This window comes from Emydura macquarii, unplaced genomic scaffold (genome assembly GCF_026122565.2).
Source record: "Emydura macquarii macquarii isolate MOO-44397 ecotype Brisbane River unplaced genomic scaffold, CSIRO-AGI_Emac_v2 contig_561, whole genome shotgun sequence".
NCBI classification, from domain to species: Eukaryota; Metazoa; Chordata; order Testudines; family Chelidae; genus Emydura; species Emydura macquarii.
This window is the reverse complement of record NW_027130698.1, coordinates 7,714,004-7,735,384: the sequence shown is the minus strand read 5'-3', so window position 1 is coordinate 7,735,384 and position 21,381 is coordinate 7,714,004. Positions and strand designations below refer to the sequence as shown.

General features: G+C 37.6%; 1 protein-coding gene across 1 annotated transcript in view; it reads right to left on the bottom strand.

Moving 5' to 3' along the window:
• The window catches only part of CDH8 (cadherin 8), a 195,391-nt gene that overhangs the window by 71,772 nt on the left and 102,238 nt on the right, over nt 1–21,381 (bottom strand). Inside the window, exons 5-7 of the mRNA XM_067540112.1 lie at nt 13,363–13,530; nt 7,432–7,619; nt 4,325–4,578 (exon numbers count right to left, since the gene is read on the bottom strand). Of these exons, the coding sequence (XP_067396213.1) occupies nt 4,325–4,578; nt 7,432–7,619; nt 13,363–13,530 (610 nt within the window). The remainder of the gene's footprint in view (nt 1–4,324; nt 4,579–7,431; nt 7,620–13,362; nt 13,531–21,381) is intronic.

The window sequence follows — 21,381 nt, the reverse complement described above, 5'->3', positions numbered from 1 at the left end:
GTCACTCAGGTTTAGCCTAGTCATCATGATGACAGGAGTCCAGGTAGGCCAAATTTGAGTAGCACTGCAAACCCATGAGCCAGGTCACAACTCCACTCACAAATTTGATCCAGTCAGTAAGGTGAGGCCAAGCCTGAGCAGCGCTGCAACCCCAGAGGATGCAACGTCTGAAGCCATGAGCCAAGCCCAGCCAGCCCCACAGCATAGGAGCTGAAGGAGCTGCCACTGTGGGGTGAGTGCTGCGTAGGACACAACCCCCACAGGAGGACAGGATCTGAGTGAAACCACCCTAAAGCAGGACTGTAACTAGGGCAGGGCAAGAAGGGCAGCCACTTCAGTGAACAAAGTTGAGGGTGGGGCTCAGGAAGGGAGGGCCATCTCCACCCCCTGCAAACTACCCACCTGGCTGGGTTGGGGGGCACAACCAAAAAATCAGGGAAGGAGGGATGTGACCCTGCATTCCATCCTCATGCATTGCCTCTGCTGGGGGTGGAAATATTCTTGTTCTTCCCAGGTGCTAGAATGCCTAGTTACGGCTCTGACCCAGGGCCTCCATTCCAGACTATTTACTGGGTAACAACAGGCCATAAACATTTACAAATGAATCCTGAGCCCAAAAAGATTGAGAGCCACTGATTTAGGTGGTGGTCTCTGCATCTCAGCTGGAGTGATGGGAGAGAGCAAGGACTGTATTTGGTTTTGTCTACAATGCAGGGACCACAATGGCATAGTTTTGGTGCCGTAGCTAAGCCTGAGTAACCCCATACTATAGACACAGCCTACAGCAACAGAAGGTTTTTTTCAGTTGACATAGAAACACTACTTCCTCATGCAGCAATAGCTAGGTCAACAGAAGCATTCTTCCATTGACCTAGCTGTGTTTTCATTGGGGGTCAGGTTTGCAAAGCTATGGTGCTCAGGAGTGAAGATTTTAATAAGCACTGCAGCTACATCAACCTATGTTTTATGTATAGATCAGCCCTTCCTATTACCTTTCAAGCGGATGGTAAGGGAGAAGGCAGTATCATGTTGGGTGGAAGCCAGGGAGAGTGTCAAGTTGAATGAACAGTAAGTGAACATGGAAGAAGAGCCCACCTCAGAGGTTGGCCCCACTATTGAGCAGAAGACTTTTCTTTTTCTCCCCTGCTTCAGTCAGAGGTTGGCGTTTCTTGATCAGTGTCCTTTCACACAGCTCAAGGAGCTTGATGTTGCTGCATGTTTCATTTCACACATGGTATTGCAATGTCTAGATTGACTGCATGAGTATGACACAGAGAGAGAGAGATTGTCTTGTATACCAGAGACAACATGGGTACCATGTGATTTAATTTGGTAAAAAAAACATTAACATTCAGTTAAAGGATGAATATGTTTTTCTTGGTGTGCATAGTAGAAGCTGGTTGGAAAAAAATTAAATGGAAGAGTTTTCCATCAGTAAACACAGATCTGTTGAAAACAAAGCGATTCACATAACAATGTCGATTTCCCCAATATTTTGTTTGGTAGAAAATAGAAGTAAAAACGTGTTGACAATGTCAAAACATCCTCTTTGACATTTTTGGAATATAATGTTTTGATTTTTCTTTTCAAAACAACTTTGTTTCCATTTTAAAAAAATGTGTATAATACATAATTTTCGAAAAGTCAAAATCAAAACAAAACATTTTGTTTTAGCCAAAACGATTTTTTAAAATTTTCTTTTAAAGTATTTTAAAATTTTCAGATTTTGTTCAAAATTGGGACAAAACCAAATTTTGACATTTCAAAATCTTCCACAAAATGGATTTTTCATTTTCTGCACAGCTCTAGTGTATAATAATGCTGTTGTCAAGATGCAAAAACTCATGAACTTCTTTTATCTTTTAAAATAATTTGTCTAAGAGATAAAAAGGGTTTTAAATTCACTAGGCCTGTCTGGAACTATCTAGTGCTGCACTAGATAGAACCAGAATTAACCAGTTGTATGTCAAGAATAAGCATCAAACTGTGCAAAAAATTGCACTTTGTACTTTTCTCACTTAGTTAACAAGAAAATACTGTGGAAAGATGCCAACATTTTTTAATCAGTCCGATCATCGAGTGCATAGAAGATTTATTTTTCTAAAAGAAAAAATAATTGGAATTACACTAAAGAATTAGGCATTTCTCATTTTAATAGGCTCAGATATGGCCTTTCTGACATCAAGGGTATCTGTGGTTTTATATATAATTTGATCTACAATTAGCATTGCATGGTTCTGCCATTCAGTTTGCACAAGATTTTTGAGATCATCATGAAAGATATACCATGTGCACATAAGGTGGAAAAAGGGAGGAGCTAAAGATGTTACATATCCAGAGGGGAATAAAGCAAGGAAGTGGTTCAGGTGTCAGGGCTGGGACATGGGTACCCTGGCCTAGGGGTTAGTGTCAGGCACTGGCTGAGGATCCAGGAGCCAATTACCAGGAATCAGGCAGGGTTGTAACACCAGGAGATCAGAATTGAGAGAAACCGGAAGCAGGGATCAAGAGTCAATTATCAAATGTCAGGCCAAATCAGGATACCAGCAGGTCAGGCTCAGAAGGCAAAAGCAGGTAAACAGCAGTGGTCCATGCCAGGATGAAGCCCACTCATACAGACAACTTCCTGTTTCCTGCTCTGGCTTAAATAGGGACTACAGCCCAATCAGGAGCCTTTGAGCTCTCCTAATCAGAACGTAGGGGTGGGTTGTGTGCCCCAGTTAGGCTTCATGGACCCTGGTCTCAGCTGCTGTCTGTGAGCTGGCAGGTGGAGGATCAGAGGATGAGGAATCCATGGCATTGGGGTTCAAGGCCCATGGATCTTGACATCAGGCAGATCAAGATGTATGTACTCTTTTTTTCTTCCCTTTTTTCCTGCTATTTTTTAATCCTGGGAAAATATGCTGTGCTGTTCAAACTAAAGGTGTGCCAGTAATTTTTAAGTGAATAGATCAGCACTTTCTCAGAGCCCCTCTATTGGGAATGACAAAAGGGGTGTCAATTAACACTAATTTGGATGTGCCCATTAGGAATTAGTCTGTAATCATCCATTAATTTTATACGGGAACCTGAACAGTTATTAGATGTTAATCTTTGATCACTACTAATCTTAACTAGATTTTAACTGATGACCTAGATGTGAAAGGCATCTACTAGTGGCAATCTTCCAAATGAGCCAGTCCTACAGGAGTTAACATTTTTTACTCTGCTGAGAAAACAATAATTTCCTTTTACTGTAAACTAGTTAAACATGGTGTGCAACATGTGGCTCATTGTGAGATATGGTAAAGCTGAGTCATGGGCCAAATGTTTATATGATGTAAATGATGGTGGTGTAAGTGTAATGGGTGCAAGAGGTAAAGTAGTGTAACTAGTACCATTTTGCCATCCTGTATGTGGACAAAATGGATATAACTTACACATCATGAGGGTGGAAAGGTGGAGTGGTGGATAATGTTATTAGAAACCACGTCTTAAACTTTACCTGTTCTTTCAAAATACGCCCTCCCTGTGGGACTGATCCTGCACTCTAGTTTGATAAGACTTTTATTGACTTTAAAAGGAGTTTTGCCTCAGCAAAGTGTTCGGCATTAGGCCCAGAATTCCTTCACACAGCAAACAAAGTGTTCTTTGGGAACTGTCTGATGTTATCACATAAGAGATTAGCAAAGGCAAAAAAAATGTGCATGAATCAAAATTAGACAGAAATCATCCTAATCTGCATAAAACCTTAATAGTGGATTTTATCCAATTTGGGTCAGATCAAAGAGGGATAAAATATAAATGAAAGAAAAGCAGCAAAATTCTTTCCTGGTGCAAACACAGCTCTCTTCAATAGCATTAAATCAGATACGAGTTTCGTTTAAGAAATTCAGTACAGAGTATAAAAGAAATATTTTCAACATTACAACCAATTATGTGGAATTGCCTTGTACTCAGGATTGTTAACGAGGAAGCTGGAGGATTATTTCAAACTAAACACAGTAAGTAAAATAAACACTGATGTGTCAAATGTTGTGCTCAGATTTCTTATATCTGTAAATGTCTTACATACATTTCATTCCCATTGTTGGACAAAACAGCTGAATTGGGAAAGAAACAAAGCAGCTTATGTTTTTTAATTATGAAAATTATTTGATTAGAAGTGTGACATCTAATACAGCAAAGATTTTTTTAAGTGAAACACAGAACGACAATGCTGTCTCAAACATGAAACTGAGAGAGTGAGAGCAAACTGCCCTGAAACTCTATTATCCATTGCACCGATAATATGCTTAGAATTCTGACAGCATCTCCTTCAATGATAACTTTAAAGCAACACTACCTTATAGGACTAGAAGACACATCAGGATCATGAGCAGTCACCTGACCAATCACAGAATTAATAGCAGCATTTTCATGCACTTCCAGTAGATAAGTAGGTGATGAAAAGACTGGTGGCTCATCAGCATCCTCCACTACAATTTTTACTGTTGCTGTATCCTTGAATGGTCCTCCACTGATGAAGCGAGGATCAATATGAACGTTGGCTGCTTCTACCTTCAGAGTATAGGATTTTTTGGTCTCAAAGTCCAGAGGCTGTTAAGAATGACAAAGATAAATGACTTTCACTAATGACCAAAGAAGCCAGAACAAATAAATATAATGTTGATGGATGAAAACTACATGCATTTAAGTGCATTCAATGATGTTTCATGCAATCGCTCCCCACTCCCTGAGATCCAACCTGTATGTTATGTTATCTGGGCATTTATACATATGTTTATTATTTAGCCTCAGTGAAAGTAGCCCCACCCCTTTTTTTTATTCTGCTTTATTTCACCAGAAATTCACAAGGATATATTCTCTCTCATGAACTACACAATCACAATTTCACGTTAGATTCACAATAAAATTTTACTGGTGATTACCTGATCTGCATGATAATCATGCACTTAATCAGTGTTTTATTCGTTGGAGATAAGGAGAAATCTTATACAAACTCTATGTGAAATAAATATTTTATTATTTCTACAACAGTATGAGAACTAGCAATTATTGTTCTTTAGGAAGAAGAGACATTATGCAGAGCAATTTAGAGCTAATCATATGAAAAAGTATTTTAATATTACTACACCTCAAATAACTCTTTGCATCAGCATTTATAGGAATAAATGAGGCAGATCTCTCTCAGGAATTTCTTATAACTACTGCAATTTATATTGCTGTATCATTCTTTAATTTCATACAGATGAACATGCAGCCAATTGCTGTAATCCACCAATATAACTGCAGCATTGTCACCATTGTTTTTCATATTTTATTGCTGTACATCAAAACGTAACATTTGAAAAAATGTCATTGATGTAAAGGACTGAACCATGTAGTAAAAAGCAAGTCTATGGTATCTTCAAATATCAGAATTTATGACTATATACGTTTCAGATCTGCAGCTTCATGCACATCTGTATCAGTATATTCACAATATAATTCATGTGTCTCAGAATTATTCAAATTTCAAAAATGCAGATTTGTTAAGCTTTGGAAAGATTTGCATTACAATGTTCAACGGGAAAAAGAAAAAGAACATAGAAACCTCAAATCTGCAATGCAAATACAAACAAGAACACAGATAGGAATTACAAAACTCTTTCAGGAACTCTCTGAAAGCTTTAAATATATATTCTTACTTTGAAAATTTGTGTTGATTTTTTAGATATGAATCCAGCTCTAATGGGACTTTGCTCTTTCTCAACAATTTCTAGCATGACAACATGACAAGCACTTGCCTCTCTGTCTACTCAGAAATTACTAAGCTTTTGTATTTATGAATAGGTGATTGTAGATCAGCATATTCACAATTTGCCAATCACACGTTCTACATCATTTTTAGCGATTTTAAATTCTTCATGATAATAGCAGCATCCCATAGAATTAGTCATGCCTAGTCCCCAAAGTGCCATATTCAAAATTTACTCTACATTGTCTAAAATGCTATGAATTTAAAACTGCAGCGAGGAAAGAAAGAAAAAAAAAGAAAGAAACCCCCACACTTCTGATGAATGGCACCTTACATACATTTTCTGCTTCATAGAACAAAAGTGGTTTTTGTTGTCAGGATGATTATGTGAAACAACAGTATGTTAGATGCTCACTTATGAAATAACTGGTGAGGTAAATGGGGCAAAAGGCTAATTGCTTTAGTTCATAAAGTAGGCCCACAGCCTACAATAATTAACAGAGCATAGGACTTGAGGAGCCTGTATCATATTTTTTAACCTGTGGAAAAGAGAATCTAAAGCACAGATGTATACATAGTTTTTCTTTTCTTTATATATTCCTTATGAATAGGTAAGCACTGCAAAAGTATAATACGCCATTTGTATTTGTAGAGCTCTACATTCTGACTTCTTTAATCTAACAACAGCCACAAAGTTGAATGTTCACTATTTGTACATATTGGATTCTTATTTTTCAACCAGAATGTCATGTGTAAACCTCTTATATTTGTAATTGTTTAATTACCAAAGACTTTTAGAGTGCTTTATGGTAGGTATGAAATTGAAAAACCTCCATGATTATTTTTATAATGTTATGATTTATAATCAGATTTGGAGTCAGGTTTCTAAAAGACACCAGTGAAATCCTGGCCTTATTGAAGTCAAAGGGAGTTTTGCTATTTCACCCCAGATGTCTGCTTGTGTGTCCACTCTTCTATATGTACATGGCTAGATGAATATGTCTTCAGATATCCATGTGCACAACCTTCCATGTTGCATACACATGAAGTGTGTATGCACACAAAAAGGAGTAGTGGACCTGTAGCCTTACTTTGGACCTGAATTTTCCACTTTTACTCATGCTAAGTACTTCCTTATGACAGGAGTAGGTCCACTGAAATCATACTCATGGAGCAAAGTAGTGTCCTACGTGAATAGGGATGGCAGAATTGATCTGTCTGGATTCCAGATACTTTATTATTCAATAAATACTCATGACATTATATATTCACAGACCAGGATTCAACCAGTTATACAGCTGGTAATAAAAAAATAATTTGGCCAATGGCCAGCCAGGCCTACTGTGAAACCTCAGGTATTGGGTACCACCAAAAGAGTAAATCTGAACCTCCTTCAGCAAGCAAGCAAGGCAGCAGAACCCATGTGGTCTGAATGTATGCAGTAGGGCCTGGATATGGAAGCCCACACAGGGAGTCCAACCCATTGCACAACTCTAAAAATAGCTCCACAGCAGCCTTCACAGATGTCCCATGGATGGGTGTTTTGGGGGAAAGGCCTACCTAGAAGATCCATGGTTACAGAGATCCACTGGTTTGACCCAAGGGCAGGGGAAGAAAACCCTTTGGACCCTAACCTTCTCATGTGCTTTCCAAGTACACAGAGCACTATAATGCTGATGTGAACAAACAACTTTTACACAGTTGTCATTTACCTTTCTCAGTCTAATAATGCCGTCTTGAGTCTGAGCATCTGACGTGATTTCAAATAGATCCATTCCATCTCCTTCAATGATGTCATAGGATGACTTAGCATTTTCTCCAATATCCAGATCATTTGCTTTTACCCTTCCTATTGGCTCCCCAAGAGCAATATCTTCCATTACTGAGAAGTGATACAGACCTTACAAACAAGAGGAAAAGACTAAACATTAAGCCGGATTCTAGTTTCCCTTTCATGTTCTTTATTCATCTCTGTTTCCCCAAAGTAAATGCTTGAGATGTGCAACCGATACAAACCACATTTAAACAAATTATTTACTTAAAGCTGCATAATGTGCTCTATACAGGGTAATGCTCTGTTGACTCGATGCGAATGTTCTTTTCACTTACTATATTATCCCATCTCCTGCCTGCGGGGATGTTCAGTGTTGCCAAACATAAAATATTAAGCTATTTTCAGCACAGAAAGATGCAATGTGTAATCTACTGCAAGGCACTTTTGAACTTACCTTTGTATTTACAGACTTGTAGACCATTTTTGATAAAATCCAATTACTAAACTTCAGCTTGTGCCCTGCAGCAAACTGATCAGATACATTAAAGACGTCTCTTGTGACTTAAAATCCTCACTGCTCTGTTGACCATAAATTTTATCTTCTACTACTTTCTGGTCAGAATCTAATTGGTCTGTATATTTTCTTCCGTGAGATAGATAGAAAGCTCTCTAGTTAGGAGAGATACAGGAACATCCCCCAACTTTTAAAGGAAATAATAGCTAGTTAATAATGAGGGATTACCATTTTTATAATTTTGCCAAGGAATGGCTTAATCCCAGTGGAAAACCCTGTGTGTGTCCTGCATTATTTGAAAAATCAGCAATTGTATTGTATTCCTTATTTTAAGCACTTACTTCAGATACCTTGATATTCAAATAGGATTTATTTAAAATAGATAAAAAGTCTATTTTATTGAAATACCTTGTTTTATACCTCAGTTACTAGTTTGTAAAGAAGAGAATCAAAACTCCCATTTCAATTAAATATCTCCCTGGCTTTAGCAAAGATCTGGAACCCAGCAGATGCATTCAAAGCATGCATGGCCTCGGCCTTCGGAAATCCTTTGCAGATGGCTTAATTATTGCAGCTTCTTAATAATTTCCGCTAATTGCAGCTACAGGTAAGGGGTGAGCACATCAGCATCAGCACTGTTTGTTAGTTGAAAGAATTCAAGCTTAGCAGATCAGCCTGTTACAAACATCATTTGGTAGAGAGAGCTAGACCTGTTCTTTTCATTTCCTCTCAGTGACAGTTTGATCCACTACAGTGAATGATTTTTATCTTAATATACTGCTTTTCATTTTCTGAAACTATGATTTTCTGATGAAAAGTTTGCTAGTGTAAATAATTAGTGTATCACCTACAATGACAACATTCAAAACTGAGTAAGAAAAAGGGCAAATAAACAAAATTCATAAATATATGCATTGGAGATCAAAAAGCATATACACATAATCTGCCTTAAAATTAATTGGATTCCTTCCACAATTTTTTCTCTTCACTTTACACCAAAACTATGTATAGGACTTCTTCTCTTTTGATGTCATTAACATTTGTGTCACTGTATTTACTGAATAAAACTGACATTTGTATGGGGCAGGAAAAGTAACAGCAGTTTAATCTATAATTTATTTTTTCTTTAATGTTTCCCAGACTGAAGAAATAATTTGGAGATCATTGAGAATCCTCAAACACATAAAAGCTCAGAAACAATGAGCAGCCATAACAGTTTCCTCCAGAGACTAAATTATGTGTTCATGATTTATACTGCTGTCCACAGATCATGGTTTTTCTCTCTACACAGTTGATTGAAATTCTTTAAGTAGGTATTTTTCTCTGATTTACAAAGAAGATGTATAAAATAAACATTAATTTTTCCATGTTGTTGACTAATTGATAAAAATAGCCCCTAAGACTTACAAAGAGCTCTGTCATGACATCATAGTTCAGACTTTGACCAGCAGTCCATTCTAAGCTTATTTTAAAGCCCTCTAACTTTTCAGAGCAGTGAATATAATTTTATGGTAAGCTGCTGGGTTAAAAAATGCAATGTTTTATAAAATGCCTTTAAAATTATTTCAAAGAGAGCACAGAAGTAGTGAAAGTTCATCTTTTTCATTCCTAAAACCCAGAAGGCTCTTTCAAATCTAACCATAAATACACATTTCTGTCCTGCCTGGAAACAATAAACCAATAAAACACACTGAGTTCATTACAATTTATTGTGAAAGCAGCATGTATTACATCTTATGAATATCTATTTCATTGTGGTAAGGCTCCACTGTAAGCATTATCCTTTCTTACTTTGACTTTCCAGGCAAATGTAAACTGTGTTCTAACAAAGGTGTCCTAACCAGTGTCAAAGAATTGAACACTGATTGTATAAGATTGCAGCCATGATTAATCTGTAATATTAGCCACCGTTAGAACTATGACTATTCAGTTCTGAAAGTCCATATTGGCATATTGACGGTTCAGTTGCAATATTTAGCAATATGCATTCTCTTTATGAGGGGTTTATTTTTCTTTTATTGCTTTTATATAAAGAAATTATATAATGAATCATATATATATGAATTTTTGCACTGATGAAAAGACCTATCTGTACTTATGTTTAGATCTGAAAGAGTGTTAGTCCACATTAATTGTCCACCTATTAAATACATCACAGGGAGTGATGGTGCAGGCTTCTTCATACTGCCCAGTCAGTATGTTTCAAAATCCAAAGCTGGAGAGCTCACAGAGAAATACATGTGAGTAGTTTATAGTGTAGAAGTACAGCTTAGTCACCATACCTATTCAGTCCTTGGCCTCCGGGCTGAGGCTCCCAACAAGGGAGACAATTAGTAAAAGCTGTGTGATGATTTTCTGATCTGCTCATTTGTCTCCTAGGTCCTAGACAGGCACTATCAGCTCATTTCATATGGGTATACAAAAGCCCTTTGACAAAGATATAACTAATTCTAATGTAAGTACAAAAGCCAGGTATCTGGCAAAAATAGCCATTTAGTTACAAATTTAGAACTGCTATACATTGCACATATACAAAAGAAATGTCTCTCTGCATTATGGTGATACAGTTCATCTATTAGCGTCATCTATAGATGTTTGCATCGTTAAGGGACATGTCACCTTACATTGTATAACACTGATGCATAAGGCCATGTGACACAATGTGATGTGAAGTCAGAAAGTCAGGCATTTCATCATACAATATAACAAGAGAAAAAAGAAAAAAAATGATTGTGCATTCAGTACTTATCACTTCTAAACCTCACTGAAATTAGGTATTAAAATAACTATTCACGTGTAACCTCTTATCTTTGCTTACTTATTTTATTATATTTCCTTCCTCTCCCTCCACTTATACATGCCTATCCTAAGATATAGGGATCAAATTTACTTTTTGTAGGGGTCTAACACAAGACCTATGCACTATTTAAATCCTCAAAAAGAGCAAAATGGGTCTTAAAATGGTGCATAGGCATCTCCAACTCAATGGGATGAATTTCACCTTGGGTATGTAAATAATTTGCTTTAAAATCACATGTGTAGAGAAATATAGATGACCCAAGGTCAACATTAAAATATTTCCCAGCCCTAACTGAAACCCTCCCTATCCCACCCACTTAACCCTTCAGAAAAAGCGTAGATAATTAGAGGAATATATTCTAACGTGGCATTAAAATACACTATTCAAAACAAAATAAAATCGGTTACATTCCTTTTCTTTTAACTCTGAAACAGATTATAAAGCATTGCAGAGAAGCTCAGCAGGGTGCCAAATCATTTTAACTTAACCCAGCAAGACACTCATGGGAACATAGCAGTAAATATGGATTTTGAATTAAAGATCAACGATTAAATAGACTCATTTTAAAAAATTATTTATTTTCCCCTTCTGACATTCTGTGTCCAAAAGCAACACCCCCAAAAAACCCATATTCGCCACTGTCATATAATTATGATATGTTATGTACAAAGTATGTCGTATGTGGTATTATTTTAAAAGTGTTGATCTGCTGAACATTAATATTTTGTTGGATTGCATGTGCCACCATAGCATGTGACATTACAAAATATTATTGAATATGCTACTAAAACATGTTGTGAGTCACAAAACACCCACAAACCAGCTTTTCGGGTACAACAATTAAGTGACCATATATGCTAATGGCCCATCAAGGAAAGAATCCTTGATCCCAGAGATGGTTTATAATAACGACTTCAACGAAGAAGCATGTAGGCAATGGACCCTGACTGATGAATGAGGACAACCCCTCACATCACAAGCATCGATAGCTACAGCTGGCTGGAGCAGACTATAAAAGAAGGGGAGTGACATCATCACTTGGCTTTTATAGACTCATAGACTATATGGTCAGAAAGGACAATTATGATCATCTAGTTTGACCTCCTGCATAATGCAGGCCACAGAACCTCAGCCACCCATCCTCTTCTATAATAGATCCCTAACCTAAGACTGAGTTATTGAAGTCCTCAAATAATGATTTAAAGACTTCAAGGTACAAAGAATCCACCAGCAAGTGACCTGTGCCCCATGCTGCAGAGGAAGGCAAAAACCCCTCAGGGCCTCTACAATCTGCCCTGGGGGAAAATTCCTTCCTGACCCCAAACATGGCAATCAGTTAAACTCTGAGCATGTGGGCAAGACTCACTAGTCAGACATGCAGAAATAATTCTCTGTAGTAACTCAGAACCCACCCCATCTAACATCCCAACACATACCATTGGGCATATTTACCGCTAGTAGTCAAAGATCAGTCAAGTGCCAAATTAGGCTGTCCCATCATATCATCCCCTCCATAAATTTATCAAGCTCTCTCTCCCCCCCGCTCTACACCTGAAGACAAATAACTTTGGAGTGGGGGAAAGGGGATCCCAGGCAGGAAAAGCAGTCTCTCCCTGTGTACTGAAGATCTCTAGCCTGCTTGTACCATCTCTCAGGATGAGATATTTCTAGATTCAAATCCTGATAGTGTGGAGTCTTCAGACTTCAATCTTATTTTTATTTCTTTGATAGCATTTACCTCCTATCACTTAAAATCTATTGATTTGTAGTTAATACATTTCTTTAATGTTTTATCTTAACCCATGTGTTTTTGAGTGAAGTGTTTAGGCAATCTCAACTCAGATTAACAGGGGTTGGTGCATATTCTCTCCAGATTGAGTTGGGGGGGGGGGGGCCACAATGAGTTTACGCTGTCCAAACTTCTGATCAGAGAAAGGTGTTATAATCTCAGGATGCACTCCTGTAGTGAAGAGCTTGTGACTGGTGGGAGTTACTGGCTGATACCTTTCTCTATGGTGGGTGCATGAGTTCCTGCTGCCACCTGCTGTAACAGGGTCTGGAGGGACTGTGTATCATCAGCAGAAGCATGGCTGGAGATCAGCTCAGGCTGCGAGGGTAAGGAGTAAGGGTAAGGAGTCCTAGCAGTACCCCAGATTCAAGCTGCATCAGGCCGCACATCTGTGACACCCCTCTCATACTCAATTAGTCAAAACTTTGTTTATCAACTATATATGTCTTTTAGAACTAGTATTACCCAGGTTCACGTAAGACATGAATGCATTTAAAAGTAACTAGAACCTTAGAAACAACCATACAATAAATACATTTTTTCCTCTCCCTTCTGCATGTGCGTATGTTTACACATCATTGAATATGGGCACAACTCCTTTTCCAAATATTCGTAATCAGTCAGTGGTGTAGGGTGCTTTATATAGTCCTTGCTACATTTTTGCCAAAAAAAAAAAAAAAAAAAAAATCTCTGCGATAAATAAATGCAACATAATGCTAAAATACATACTCACTACATACTCAACCAGAAAAGCATGCATACTTACTCTGTGCAAATTTGGGAGGGTTGTCATTAACATCAATAAGTGTAATTGTCACTGTTGTGGTTCCAGACAGTCCGCCCATATGTCCACCCATGTCCTTTGCTTGGATGACCACAAAGTATTCTTCTTTGGCTTCTCTGTCCATGTTAGGGAGGGCAGTTTTAATTGTAGCTAAAATAAAAGGAAGAGGAAAAATCATGAGAATGGTTAGATTCATACCCAATTTACAAAAAAAAGAAAAGAAAAGGAAAAAACATGTTTAAGAACAGCGAAACTTTTTCACGTCATATGTTTAGGCAAATATCTGTATAAAAAGTGAACTCTGATCTGCCCAGTTGAAGTTCGCTCTTGTTGATACAAAGCAGAAAGAATTTGCAGACTTCCAGAAAAGTGTACAAGAGGTCTCCTGCCTTTTAACTAATTTAAAATACATTAAAATTACAAACCAACAGAGGAAAATCAATCAAACCTTTGATATTTGATATAAAACCTTGAACTTACTTTCTGACATACACTTAGATTCTTTCCCCACTGAGGTCAATAGGAGTTTTGACATTAACTTCACAAACAGGAGCAAGTTGCATAGTGCAAACAGAGCTTTGAGAACTCTATTGTTAGTACGAGTTCATAGATTTCAAGGCTAAAAGGCTATTATTTAGTCTGACCTTGTGCATAGCACAGGCCATTGAACTTCTCGCTGTAATTCCTGGATCAAACCCATAACTTCTGTTTGAGCTGCAGCATGTATTTGAGAAAGATCTCCAATACAGGGCTCCAATCAGCAATCATTCATGTTGTCTTCACTCAGGCAGAGCTCCCATTGCAAAAGTAGGGCAAGATCGGGTTCAGATATCTGAAAGTGTTTTGATGAAGTGAAACAGTTCTGTGATTCTCAAAGGTGTGATTTGAAGCACTGAAAACAATATGGTTAGTGGCCAAACTAAAGGCCCTATCTTGCCATGCGGGCAGACTCCTGCTTCCAAGGAAAGCCCCATTAAAGTCATAATGTGCTCACATGGTTCCCACTGCAGGATTGGGGCCTGCAATGGAAAAAACCCAAACAAACAGAAGTAAAAGACTAAGATCATGCTTACAATATCAGCAATATATATTGCTATGTCTTGAAATTGACAAGTTACATTCATACAGAATAGGCACCATTTTAAAAAAAATCATTAACCGCATCACCACCCTTAACTCATTGCCATATTCACAACATTCACTATCCTTATAATGGGGGATACAACACCAAATATACAGAGGCAAATTCAACCACTGCTGCTGGAAAACGACAAGAAGTCCTATAACTGGGGAGCATCTATGAATGTTAAATCAAAATGCAGTATATAGTAGTTTCTCTAAGAAGGTTCTTCCCTGCCCCCGCCCCCACCCCATTAATCCTGTTTTTGAATCATACTTTTTAATGAAATCATCTGTCTGTGAAAAGAGAGCAAGGAGTTCAAGTTACTGAATCATCTTAGTAGTAAGCGAAGCGTAAGAGTGCCAAGGGAAATCTAATCCACCAGTGCAGTGGTCTTTTTAAACCACAGTGCTCTAGGGGTTTTATCAGGCATAGGAAATGTCTCTATCTAAGGGCCCATATTTCCAGAGCTCTCAGCTGGAGGACCCTGCTTATGTGGAAACACTTACATTGACTCAGTAAGAGCACAGGATTCATTTTTTGTTTTAAAAAGACACCAATTATAATACATGGCGTAAAAATAGAGTCACATGGCCAGATCACACATCTGTTTTCATTATCTTTTAACAAAATATTTATTTTTATTATGTGCAAATCTAAGAAGTGATTGGGTTTTTTAATCAAGATTTCTTTAAAACAAAATCACTGGATGATTAACCTATTGGGAATAGTAAAATCCCGGAGCCTTCAAATGCCTCCTGCTCTGACATGAAGGCTGATTTCCATTAATAACAATGAGCTCCAGGGAAAAGGATTCTCTGTTCTTGCAGAGCAGCAGAAAGACTGAGGCTCCAGGATTATATATATCCAAATATTTACAGTAAATGTTATGGACAAAATTTGAAATGGGAGTATGCAGCTAATCGAGATAGGATGTTTTTTTAAAAGATTTGCATTAGGAGTTTTCTCAGGGGAACTGTTATACAGGAGGACAGACTAGATGACCACAATGGTCCCTTCTGGCCTTGGAATCTATGAATCCTGCCAACATCAATGGATTTCGTCAGTTTATACCAGGTATGAATTTTTGCCACATGTTTATCCAAATTAGAGAAGGGCCTGACTCAGAACTCTGTATTCAATTATCCTTGAACTTCAGTGGTGGCTGGAATTCAAACCCAGTGCTGAATTTTATGGCTGAATGTATGGCTAAGCCAAAACCGTAATGCTGAGGAGGAGGGGTATGTTTATAATAAATGGATACACAGCCCTGCAGTAATCAACCAGATCACTGAAGTAGAACTATTATAAGCTAAAGTGTTGTCTACAGCTGGTTAGGAATTTTCCAACTAAATTCTTAGTCAATACTGAAATGGTGCCCAGGAAAGGGTCTGTTTAGATTAATCTTCTGAATCAAAAATAAAATAAAATAATTGAAAATGGTAAAGATGGAGTGTTTTGACATTTTGAAAACAAAAATAAATTGTTTATTAATTTGAAATGAGTTTGTTTCAAATTTGAGTTAATTTACACTATTACACTATATATTTTTAAAGACCAAAATCAAAATAAAACATTTTGAAATTATCAAAACAAAATATTTCCATTAACTCAATCCATTTTTTCCCTAGATTCCTGGTTCATGAAAATTTGAGATTTAGACTTCCTGTGAGGATTTGGGGAAATGTCTCAAAATCTCTCATAAAATGGGAAAACTGTTTCCCATCCAATTCTGTTGTGGACCATTACTCAAAAATATTGTGGGTTTTCATAATAGAAATATACAGGGCAATTATTGGAATTGAAACCTGGATCAAAATCAGAATTTTGCTCTATGTCTATAGATGATGTCAATAAATTATGTGTTAAGACACATTAGGGAGTGTGTGGGTTCTTAATTCTGCATGTTGGTTTCAGTGTTGCAGTGTTATAAGACCTGTAAGGGACTTGAAAATCACCAAAAACTGTGTTATGTAATTCATGGACAGGCACTAAGGACTAGATCAAATCCATTCCTAGTTCCTAAACCTTGCAAACCAAAAAGGTAGGATCTAAATCCTTATGTCTGTTTTTCAGCTCAGGTCCAGCTCTCTGATGGCAATGCAAACCACTTGCAGTAAGTGGGGTTAGGAAATGGTTAATAAAATCTAATCTTTCCTCATACGTGTAAGGAAAACAGCCTTGCAGCACTACATACTCATATTGTAACTGCTATTTTCTACCAGAACCAGCAGTAACCTCTCAATGGGGGAACATAAATTGCCTTTGTTACTTGGGCAAAAAGTCCTATGACATCCATGGGAATTCCATGTGCTGAATAAGGGTTACTTGTGGGCCAGTGCTTGAAAGAAAAGGAGGAGCAGAATATCCCCGAAGCAAATGGAAATAATTTCTCAGACACACAGTGTACACTAAATATGTCACAGGTAAAAAGAACAGAATTCCCACTGAAGTCAATGGCAGCTCTCTCTCTGAAAACAGCCAACAAGTCACAACTGACACATATTCGATTATGGGGCCAGATTCTATTTCGCTATTCATGTTTAACAGAACTTTATGCCATAAATAGCCCTCTTGAAATCAGTGGGACCACTCATGAAGTTAGTTTCTACTAATCTTGAGTAAAGATGTCAGAATATGGCCTGATCCAAAGATCATTAAAGCTAACCCACTCCATTGACTTCAATTAGTTTTGGATCAGACCCACTATGAAAAATACATGGATTACTGTATGTTCTTCAGATAATTCTCTCTCTCCCTGATTTCTCTCTCTCTCTCTCACTCACATAATTAATCCAGATTTGCAAATTAATTGGAAATTAAAACAGATTTATTTTGTTGATATTATGTTTGCAATGATCTAATCCAGTTCACTCCAGATTCCCAAAGGTTTTTCTCTATGATGTTCTGGCACCTATTTCCATTTGTTTCTGATTGCATGAAATAAACAACACTGTGTTTCTGGAGGTGATAAAAAGGGTGTTGTTGGGTGGAGATTTAAATACTCCAAAAACTTTCTATACCAGAATAATGGTTCCAGGTTTCTGATTTTTAAAGTGCAAGATTTCATTTTGCTGTATTACCAGCAGACACCAAAAAAACATGTCATTTCAATGTTTTTAGACATCTCCCAACATGAAGTGTCAGGTCATAAACCCTTTGCCACAGGCTGCAAGTCACAGACAAAGCTCAGTCTCAATTTCTAACAAAACAAAAAGGAAAAAAGAAAAAGTTAATTGCCTCTGTTACTATCACAGGGCCTGAAGGTTCTGTAACATCAAACAAACCTGAATTACAAGAGTTTACTGTCACCACCACTACTGCTATGTTCAGTATCAATCGTATGCTGTCCAGCAAGAAACAGGTGTCAGTATCTCCAAACAACCAGATTAATGAACACAAAACTCCCACCCCCTTTTCTCTGCATCCTCAAATAAATAATGTGATTAAGACAGACGATAAGAAGAGCTGAACACAGAGGGTTTCAACATTGTCACTGAAACTTATTTATTTTTTTGTCTCATACACTATATCAGTCCTCAAGCTGTAGTCACAGGAATTACTCAAACTTTCAAACTTCTCTTAGAAAACAATTCCAGCTCAGCTACTATTAATGCTAATACACTCCTCAGCACACACAAAAATTAAGACCCTGTTCATTTAACCTACTCAATCCCAATTCAATTCAGAAAAAAAAAGCCTGAATAAATAAGCTTTGCAGTATGCCCTGAAATGTGGGTTCTGATGGACCAAACTGGGAAAGGAGCAAGTCCCAGAGTAAAGAACTTATGCCAGATAAAGACATAAACAAATAGGGAGTAGAAAGGAATTATGAGAGTGGCTTAAAGCTAGGAAGGAGAAGAATAGTAAAAGCTGCATCAAAGAGCCTAAAGAGAGTATTTCAGAGAATCTAGTTACTGTGGGGAGATCTTTCTTAGAATTTAGTCAATAAATAGATATCTAAAAGATATCTTGTCTATGGAGTCTGTCTTCAAAGATAGAGACAAGAAAGGAAATGAGCTGAAAAGCAAAAATATCAAGGGGGATGCCACACTTTAAAGACTCCCGAAAAATGTCCCCAGTATTGGAGTCACAATTTTTAGACTATGTTACTTTCTCTAAATAGCGATTGGCATCACACTGCTCAATGGAAAATAAAACAGCTGCAGGATGGGATTTACTTTTACAGTGGCCCTAAATGCGTTCACTGAGCAATTTGCACAATCTGCCTCATGACTTGAATCAGTTAAAACACACCCCTGTGGACTACTTTCAGAAACCTATTTGGAAGAGCATACAGTGTCTCACACTGGAAAAGATCAGGGAATAAAAACTGAGGAGGGAGGAAAATAGTAGTATCCCCCATGGGTCTGTACTAGTACCAGTACTATTCAACATATTCATAAATGACCTGGAGAAAGGGGTAAACCGTGAGGTAGCAAAATTTGCAGATGATACAAAACTACTCAAGATAGTTAAGTCCAAAGGAGACTGCATAGAGTTATAAACGGATCTCACAAAACTGGGTGACTGGGCAACAAAAAAGCAGATGAAATTCAATATTGATAAATGCAAAGTAATGCATATTGGAAAACATAATACCAATTAGACATATAAAATTATGGGGTCTAACTTAGTTGTTACCACTCAAAAAAGAGACCTTGGAGTCATTGTGGATAGTTCTCTGAAAACATCCACTCGATGTGCAGCAGCAGTCAAAAAAGCTAACAGAATGTTGGGGATCATTAGGAAAAGGATAGATAAGAAGACAGAAAATATCATATTGCCTCTTCATAAATCCATGGCATTCCCACATCTTGAATACTGTGTGAGGATCTGGTCTCCCCATCCCAGAAAAGATATATTGGAATTGGAAAAGGTACAGAAAAGGGCAACAAAAATGATTAGGGGTATGGAACAGCTTCCATATGAGGTGAGATTAATAAAACTGGGACTTTTCAATTGGAAAGGAGATGAATAAGGGGTGATATGATAGAGGTCTATAAAATCATGACTGGAGAAAGTAAATAAGAAAGTGTTATTTGCTCCTTCACATAACACAAGAACTAGGGGTCACCAAATGAAATTAATAGGCAGCAGGTTTAAAACAAAAGGAAGTATTTCTTCACATAAACGACAGTCAACCTGTGGAACTCTTTGCCAGAGGATGTTGTGAAGGCCAAAGGTATAACAGCACTAGGCAAGTTCATGGAGGATAGGTCCATCAATGGCCATTAGCCAGGATAGGCAGGGATGCAAAACCATGCTCTGAAGTGTCCCTAGCCTCTGTTTGCCAGAAGCTGAGAATGGGTGACAGGGGTTGGATCACTTGATGTTGACCTGTTCTGTTCATTCGCTCTGAAGCACCTGGCATTGGCCACTGTCAGAAGACAGTATACTGGGCTAGATGGCCCATTGGTCTGACCCAGTATGGCCATTCTTATGAGGAGCCAGAGGCTGAGGATAATGAGGAGGAAGAGAAGGAGTGAGCAGCACAAAAGTACTTGACCGTTTTTTCCCTTTGCCATTCCCAATTCTGTCTTCTATTTTTTTAATGTCTATTAAAATAGTTGTATAAGAACAATACACAATGTGTATATGTGGGCAAACAGCAAAACACAAGCAAACACTTTACAAAATTAATTTGAAATGATTCATCATCTCATCACTATACCACCTCTTAAGTGATCTCATGTATCTCATGTTCCAATAGAGAAATTTCTGCCACATCAACATGCCTATCTGTTGAAAGTAGGGTATCAGAATTCTTCAGTCTTTTAAAGATCAACCTGTGAGGGATGCACAGTTATGTCTGTTTTGGTCTCCATCCTAACACTAAGATCCTGGCACAGAGTTTTACTTCTACATGTGGTGATGAGTTAGGGCCTGATCTAACTAAATGGGAGTCTTTCAATATTTTCACTAAGGGAGGTTTCATCATGCTCTGAGGCCTGATCCTGCAGGATCTTGAGCCCTGTACCCATGTGGAGCCCTACAGACTTCCACAGAGTTCTAAGCAGAACAGTGATTCTGCCCGCTTGAAGTCACTTGCAGGATCTGGGCCATGGTCTCAGAACGGTCAGACAGACTAGCGTCTTGAGCACAAAAGACATTATAGCCCTGCTAAGATATGTGCAAAACACACTTTCCCTCCATTTCCGTTAAGACTAAGCTTCATATTGGTCACAATAGTTTTAATGATGTTTAGCCATCAAACCATCCTCCCTGGAGATTTACCTACTTTTAAGTGCTCTCTTGACATGTTTTGTTTGTTTATAAAAAGAGAAGGAACTTTCCATGTCGTCTTTATCAGGATCTGTTCATTTTACTCTATGGTAGTGTGTAGGTATATATATTAAATGACAGAAAGAAGCATATATGGAGGAAAATGTAGATAGCGTTAATTCATATACAATGGGAGACCTGCAAGGCCTATTTAAAAGGAAGTCTAATGTTATGTGTGCATGTATATATAAAATTAAATAAAAAAAATCATTATATGGTAACATTGAGTTACAAGCTTGTTGGGTTAAGTTCTTGTTGTGTAATTATATATGGAAGAGTTCTTTGTCATTCTCAGGCATTTTATTTGGGCAGCTAGGACTGTGAATGCTCTCCCATCCTGTTCATGTTGTTTAAGGTTCCAATGACAGAGGCACACTGCTTGTTTCCTAAACAAACATTTTAAATCTCTTAAAATCTTAAGTGTTGGCAACTCTATATAAGAACCTGGAAACTCTTGTACTTACTTTACTTTCTAGATCTACCACATTCTGAATATTTTTTGTGGCTGCTTACACATTAGGCTTCCTTTTACATAGGCCTCGCAGGTCTCCCATTGTATATGAGTTAACACTATCTGTATTTTCTCCCATATATGC